Source organism: Bombus impatiens, unplaced genomic scaffold (genome assembly GCF_000188095.3).
Source record: "Bombus impatiens unplaced genomic scaffold, BIMP_2.2 scf_0491, whole genome shotgun sequence".
Classification (NCBI taxonomy): domain Eukaryota; kingdom Metazoa; phylum Arthropoda; class Insecta; order Hymenoptera; family Apidae; genus Bombus; species Bombus impatiens.
In genome coordinates this window covers 466,672-475,000 of record NT_176910.1, presented here as the reverse complement: position 1 = coordinate 475,000, position 8,329 = coordinate 466,672, and the positions used below count along the sequence as shown (strand labels likewise).

The 8,329-nt window shown below is 32.1% G+C and overlaps 1 protein-coding gene across 3 annotated transcripts; it reads right to left on the bottom strand.

Moving 5' to 3' along the window:
• Nucleotides 1-5,744: 5,744 nt before the first annotated feature.
• Nucleotides 5,745-7,637, bottom strand: LOC100741108 (steroid receptor RNA activator 1). 3 transcript variants are annotated; one of them, XM_033321786.1, is made up of 4 exons: nt 7,264-7,637; nt 6,803-7,135; nt 6,200-6,670; nt 5,745-6,121 (listed from the first exon to the last, which is right to left on the bottom strand). In XM_033321786.1, the coding sequence occupies exons 1-4, from the start codon at nt 7,280-7,282 to the stop codon at nt 5,931-5,933; spliced, it is 1,014 nt and encodes a 337-aa protein (XP_033177677.1). In that variant the 5' UTR covers nt 7,283-7,637; the 3' UTR covers nt 5,745-5,930. The 3 variants fall into 3 exon arrangements, with proteins under 3 accessions (XP_033177677.1, XP_033177678.1, XP_033177679.1); XM_033321787.1 differs by having other exon boundaries at nt 7,223-7,635; XM_033321788.1 differs by having other exon boundaries at nt 7,241-7,635.
• Nucleotides 7,638-8,329: the final 692 nt, after the last annotated feature.

Below are 8,329 nucleotides of genomic sequence, written 5' to 3'. Positions count from 1 at the left end.
CTTTTTTTTTTTTTTTTTTTTTTTTTTTTTTTGTAAAATTGTTTAGCACGAGCGTGAAACAAAATCGTCGATAACACACTCGTACCTTCTTAAAACGCTAGTCGTCCCTTCCGTTTTCTAAATTTCTTTCCTTAATCGAGTCTTCTTTTTTCTCGTTTTATATCTCGGTATCGTCCTTCGTTTTACCGTACGACGAACTTTTATTCGCTAAGAGCGTAATCGTTCCTCCATTTTTAACGCGCGACTCCGCAGTCTCTACGTTCTAAAGTAGATGATATCAAATAAATAAACGGTGAATAAAAATCGACTATTTTTCTATTAGACGAGTACCATTTTTCGATTAGGTTTTCTAATACCGAGAATCGATCTCAGCCAGTCAATTAAACATCTTACAAACAAAAAAAAAAAAACTCACAAAACCAAAATAAAGAAATAAAAATTCACGCTGAAATCGCAAAATACATTTCTATTTTTTTAACCGTTTTGAAAGATCGTCCTATAAAGAAAGGAAACAAAAATGTAAGCTTGGTTCGTCATCCAGTTCTTTCTTCTTTGCAAGCAATCGTTTCGATCACGACACTCTTCTTGTTTCTTACGAACGATTTGCTAACGACGAATGTTTCTAGTCGATCGTGAAACGTCTTCGGCTATGGCTTCACCCCACGTCGGTCTTCATCGAAGACTGTTCACGTTCGATTTCGTAGAAATGATTCTCTGCTTTCGAACGCTCATGCGACGGTTAAAATGAAATTAAAACGATACAAATAAGAAGAAACGCACGGTGAAACCAGAAAAATGATTGGACGAGAAAAGAATGTTTTTATGAGATTTATTATACACTCTCGATCGTGATCTATCGATTTCATATAGATCTATTATCGACAACTATTCGTACTTTTTACAATCTGATGAATTATATATTTTAAAATAGATGAATTTTAGAGATAATGAAATGAAGAATCAAAACGAAACCAGTGATTATTAGTAACCTTTTTTTAGATTCGATTTATCATAAATGTTAATTCTGTCTCAATTTTACAAACAATGAAGAAACGATACGTTTTCTTATTTTGTTATTATATATGTCTCAGAGCGATCGTCAGCCGTGGACGGATCGTCGTTTGAAACGCTCCTGTTCCTTTCACATTCGCACACGTTTCTTTCCTCGATCGCGATCCATGGATCCGCTTAGAATGATCCGCGCGATGCACACAGACAAGGTTTTTCTCTCGTCGACTTCCGAATGATTCTCAGTTGCGTGCGTGAGTACAATGTTAAGGAATGTTTGAGAAAAAGAAATTAAATAAGAAAAGGAACAAAAGGAAAAACGAAGAGAAGAACAGGTTTCGTCGCAGGATTTTTCGAAAGGAATATTTTCGTAAAAATCATACGACGAACCGGTCGAACTTCCAGTTACGATCGATAAACAGAACGAACGAAACAGGACAGGACGAAACGGAACAGAAGTGAAAAGGGAAAATCGGCTGGTTATCGTTGCTGTTCTTTTCTTTTTTTTTGTATAGGATGCGTGGAAAAAATTGTATCGTCACGATGCCAAAATAGTATTAAATATTTGCGGTAATAATTAAGACGTAAGAAGAGGAATCGCTAGCTGTTGTACTCGATGATGATTGTCGTGTGTAGCGAGAGCAGGAAGAAAATGAATGTAACGCACGCGAACGAGTTTTATTGCCAATTCTGTACCTTTTTCCTTTCGAAAAGAAGATCGGAAGTTGGATGAGAAAATCGATTCTAGCGTCGATCAGGGCATGATTCGATAACGTGGTTGTACGAACGAGGCGGAATGAGAGCAGGAAAAAAAGGAAGGATGAAAGAAAGAAAGAAAAAGGTTGAAAACTGTATTTTTTCTTCCAATACCAAAAAGATGCCATTTTGTTTTGTACGAAAAAACCTATGAAAAAACTCGTAAAAAAAAATATATAAAAGAAAGAAGGAGAAGTAAACGAAACGAAGGAGATATGGTGAGAATGTGTAGGAATTAAATATAGGAGGAAGTTTGGGCAGGAGTTGAAGCTAAGCGGGGCTGAACAAATTTTTTAAATAGTTTGTAGCGAGCGTAATATAACAGTTGTAATAACGATTGCAGAACAAATTACAAAGATGCAAAACAGATAAATATTTACGCAACAAATATACTTGATGTATATCTGTCTCGTGAGATGAATAATAATAATAATAATACTAATACTAATAATAATAATAATAATAATAATAATAATAATAATAATAAAGTAAAAAAAATAAAAAAGAACAAAAAAGTAATGAAACCACTTGTCCGCCTTATGAAGCCAGAATAATACAATAGGTGATCGATCGATAAGAATTGACAAAACAAAATAAAAAAAAGTAAAGTAAATTAAAAGTAACAGGTTAATTAACGATAAGTGCGAAAATCGCGAAACGCTCGTCACATATTTATGTTTATCTCTTAAATATGTATATGTATATATTTAAGGAAACTTGTATGTATATACAAGCTCGTATATACGTACAGGGTGTGTTACGCTGTTAGAAACAAATAAATAAATAAAATCGAGTAGAGAATCAGAAAAAGAGAGTCAGGTCAAAAATGAGGGAATGATAAAAAGAGCGTCGCTCGCAATTTTTGCACTTAGGTACCAAAACAATATTCCCTGGATCCCCCGAAATAGGGCATACGAATATAGCGCTACGTATACACCGGTTACATATGTGTACATATATTTTTGGATAAAGAACCCAGAAGAAAAAAAAGTTTTAAATCGAAATTCGGGCCGCGACGCAAATCATGAAGTTGTTTCGATGGATCGTTTCTCGACGCGATGATCGTTTACGAACGAACAAACATCCAAAACGGAAAACAAATAAACAAGAAAAGTAAGAGTTGCAGACTTAATAGTATAAAAGAATTGAAACGAGTAAAAAAAGTACTATGATGATGATTCTTTTCTGTTTCTTTTCATAATATTCCGTGAAATCGATTCGATTATTGGTACCGTAGATTACACTTTGCGATCGTTTTCGTTCAACGATCTATGACGAGAAAAATCGTCTCTCTCAATCGTGATTGCAGATAGTGCTTCGAGAATAAACGAAATGAAAATGGAATAGGTATCACGAAAAAAGATACGAGACAGAGATATAATTAAAAGATAATAAAGCATAATGGAATGGGGGAGACACGAAGTGATCCATCGAAAAAACATTCCCCATGCATCCGGTCCAAAAAAGTGTATTTATGAATATTTATTTACGCGAGACTAAATGAGATGGAAAAAAGAGGAAAATGATGAATGAAAGAAAATCTAATATATTGACGATTTAATAAAATAGATGGTCATAAGTTTAAGATGTAAGTTTTATAATGAATATATATATATTATATATATATATATAAATCTACATATATATATATTTACTTGTAAAGCGTTTTATTGCCTTTCGCCAAGTTCGATCGCGCCAAAAAGAGCCGAACGAGCGGAAGGGATAGCGAAGCAATGGTGGTCGAAAGAAATGAGGAAAAACTCATTCTCGATTCAAAAAAAAAAAAAATTTAAAAGAATAAGAAAACGTGGTAATTAAAAAATTATCGGTCAACAATGAACGTGAGCGAATGAAACGAACGTGAATATTCGTGAAGATAAAGTAATTAATTAATTACGTCAGAGAGTGATCTTCGTTTTTGTCGTACCATCGTGAACGTTGACGATGTAACTTATTATTATTACTATTATTATCATATTACTATTATTATTACATATTGTATTTTTTTTTCTTATTTCTGTTTCCAGTCCATGTTTTTAATTTTCAATATTACTTTTAGAACAGGCGACAACAAAAAAGAGAAATGTGACAAACGATAAAAAAAAAGGTCAAAGCATTGATCGGCGTGCATTTCTATTCCGATCGATCAACTGAAACGCGAAATACGTAGCGAAATGCGCGTGGATCAATTACGAAACAACAAAACACTCACATACAAAAGAAAAAAACGAAAGGAAAAAAACAAAATCACGGGTGTGCTTTTGAGCGATGAGAAATCAGACGTACACACGTATACACAGTACGCACACGTACAAATAAGAGGAAAAGACACACAGAGACACGGATACACACGTACAAACACATACATACACACCGTATGCTTAGAGTTTAGTAGCGATTTATAGACGATAAGCGATAGAGTAATTTAAACTGATCATTGCTATCGATGACTATTATTGACATAAGAGTACATTTAGACGAAAAATATGTTATTAAGTAAGATGTAATTGTCCTTTGTGAATATACATAAGAGAGAAATGAGAAATACAAGAAACTTTTATGATAAAAAGAAGACTTGATCATTTTTCGTATTTCGTGTAACCATTCGTCGAGAAACGAAATAAGACAGAATGAATGCAAAATGAAAAAAAGAAGGAAAAGAATTATTTTAATGTTTTCGCGCGTAGGTAAATGATCATTAACATGTACACATATTTTTGGACAGTTCTGTTGATCATTCGTGTACATGTTTATGAGATATTATAAAAGCATTGAGAAGATTCCATCCTACAGATACGTGTGAATGTAATAAATTTATAATGAATTTCTTTTAAATACGATACGTGCCGTTCATTAAATTAATATGAAAGATCATTTCAAACGATGTATAACAACGATGACAATTTAATTGAATCCGCGGTTAAAAAAAAAAGACCAGATCTCGATCGATATTTTCCTCATCAATGTTAAATGTTCATTCGATTGATTGAGATTAATATAAACGATCAATTTGCTTCGATGCATCCATGGAATCAGATACTTGTATTCGCTCACATATAACTCATCGCATGTCATTTTCTACACGATCATTTCTCTTATTTATTGTAATAAAATTGCTTTTTCCATATAGTCAAGAATATGTAGAAGTTGGAAAGAAATTCGCTACGCAGATTCGATAAACGGAAGCATTAATCATGCATATCATGGTACAATAAAAATGTTATGTATTTAACACAAGTGTTAAATGAATTGTACTCACCGAATGACCCTATTCTCTCTAGACTCTTGAATCGATTGATGTGTGATAGCAAAGTGATTTAATTTTCAAAGCGTTTGTCGCGTTTAGAGAACGTTCAAACTTTTTAACTGAACACGACTATTTTCCGATTACATAAATCGATCAATTAAATCAATCATTACAGCATTACTGCTAGTTTCCCGATAGTAGCCGAAATTCAACAATTTAAGTTTTTCTACATGAAACCACTCCCCCAATAGATGTATTGATAGTGTTAAATATCAATGATTATAAATACTGTAGAGATTTTTTTAACATTGTAACTAACACTTTTACTTACAAACACGCGTCAACAAAGTACAGACTTTGCTAATCAAAACAATTTAATTACACTTACATGAAATACTTTTCGTTAAATTAACACTATGTGAAACTGCTAAATATTCGAACTATCCATATCTATGGAAAGCGAAATGAAAATTTAGCGGTAAATTAGAAAACTATATTATACATAATTTAATATTTTATGTTTCATTTACCATCTGATGAAAGGCGTGAAATTGAAGATGATGAGCCATATTTTCAATATATACATACATTCATTGAATGTACGCATTTAAAAATAAGGTCGCAATATTGATTTTTTACCATTTTGATGTCAAGCATTGTAAAATGCGTTGAGTTCGTCTTACAACAAACTTCCACGTTATCAATAGATGTCAGAAGTACAATACACATTATATAAATTTCATGGGATTTGTTTTATTATAATAAAATTTGTTACATTCATAATATCAATAGTTTCTTTTTGCTGTGCACTTTTTAATAACATCAATTAATATATAAACTTATAAGCGAAAAGATAATGTCAATAATTATCGCAAAACAGTTACTGCATGCAAATATTATATACCCAAGGAATCATCATTTACTTGTTCTCTCCAGTAGATAACAAATGTAATTCAGGGCTTTGAGATTGTGTTACATTTGAATTTTTGATTTCCAATTCTAAAATAATATGCCTAATCCCAGGCATCCATGCACTACACAGACTAGCATGTTGCATCATTAATAAAGCATGTATCTCATCAGCTTTTTTAACATTCCCCTCTCGTAAAGCTGGAAACAAATTTTCCATTATTCTTTTACCTCCAAAAGAAATAATGTATTTAAGAAATAATTAGCCACAAAACTAACCTGTAGACAAATCTAAAACATTCTTGTATATCACATTATTTAATTTATCTTCAAGCCATACAGCTTTCAATATATCTAATCTCTTCTTTACCTCCTTAGTTCTATCTTTTTCCAATATATGCTCACTTATTACAGTTTCCAAATTTTTCAAAACATTGTTTAATGTCTCCTCCTTATCAGTCTCTATATTGTTTGCTTCTATATCTTTGTTTGAAGGGCATAACAATGGAGGATGTGGTGCTATTAATAGATCAATCCAACCCTGTATATGTGGTGGCATTTTTAATGGCTTATTTACAGAAGATTCTTTATCTATAGCTTGTATAGATTTCATTGGAAATGCTACTGTCTTGTTCAGTACTCGCTTAGTAGGCGTTATGGAACTTTGTCCAGTAAAATATATCCATTTTGGAGAATCATTCCATCTGGTGTCATGACCAAATGTAACCTTTCGCGTAGAACGTTTCTGATCTGTAAAATAAAATTACATAAAGATAATAAGACATGTTACAAAACATATTTCTCTATCATACACGTTATTATTGTTTATATTAAATATTCAAGAGAAACAGCTAAATACATATATCAAAGTATTTATGTTACTTGTTTCCTTCAAAAGTTTGTTTAATGCCTTTTCTTTATCAACCTCTATATTGTTGCCTTCTATATTTTTGTTTGAAGGACATAACAATGGAGGATGCGGTGCTATTAGTAGATCAATCCAACCCTGTATATGTGGTGGCATTTTTAATGGCTTATTTACAGAAGATTCTTTATCTATAGCTTGTATAGATTCCATTGGAAATGCTACCGTCTTGTTCAGTAGTCGCTTAGTAGGCGTTATGGAACTTTGTCCAGTAAAATATATCCATTTTGGAGAATCATTCCATCCAGGGTCATGACCTAATAAAACCTTTCGCATAGAACGTTTTTGATCTACAAAATAAAATTACATAAAGATAATGAGACATGTTACTAAATGTATTTCTGTATCATAAACATTATTATTATATTAAATATTACAGAGAACTAGCTAAATACATTTGTCGAACTGCTTATATTACTTGTTTTCTTTTCGCTCATCTTTGATTGTAATCTTATCGAATGTTATGTTGAAAGAAATGTCAAAAGAAAATGATATGTAGAGTAAAACTGATTTAAGATTAGTATTGATATTAATTTATATAAACACTTATAAGCTGTTATAAGCATATTTACTTATACGGTATAATCGTAAACATATTAAGATTGAATAAGTATAAAACAGACTTGATGATATGACATTATATGCGATCTTGTGTCAGACGTTCTGTAATATCGACTTCGAAAAAATCCTCTGGAAACTTTCCTCACTCTGCCACCAGAGGACTACAGCAATAGTGAGCAATTTGGTTAGTTTTTCAAACTTTAATATATCAAAAAGGGCTTTTTACATGAGTAAAATGTCAGTAAAAGAGATGTCGCGAAGCATTATAAATATTTTTAATTTTACCTTAGGACTAAACCTACCCTCAATTTAACAAAAACTCCAGAATGTTTCATCTTTTCCATTCTGCGATTCCTCTAAAGCTAAACCGATAAAGTTGTCGATGAAGAACATTTTTTCCGATTTCGATAATTTTGAAATATGTCATAAGGCTCGACATTTTCAACAACTTTGATCTGAACATATAACCGGCGATTGTCTTTAGTTTCCGAATTCTATTCAAAAATATCTCACCGCTCGGCCTCAGTTTTCAAGCTGAGTTGGGTTAAGAGTACTATTAATTCAGCCGCCTCATGGCAGCCGGATTAATACTGCTACTATAACCCAACCCAATGTGGGTTGTTGAGAAATGGTTTATGAGATATTATAGAAGCATTGAGAAGGTTCCATCCTATAGATACGTGTGAATGTATTAAATTTATATATTAATTTCCTTTAAATACGATACATGCCGATCATTAAATTTAATGACTTAATGATTTAATTGATCGATTTATGTAATCGGAAAATAGTCGTGTTCAGTTAAAATGTTTGAACGTTCTCTAAACGCTGTGAAAATTAAATCACTTTACTATCACACATCAATCAATTCAAGAGTCTAGAGAGAATAGGGTCATTCAGTGAGTACAATTCATTTAACAGTT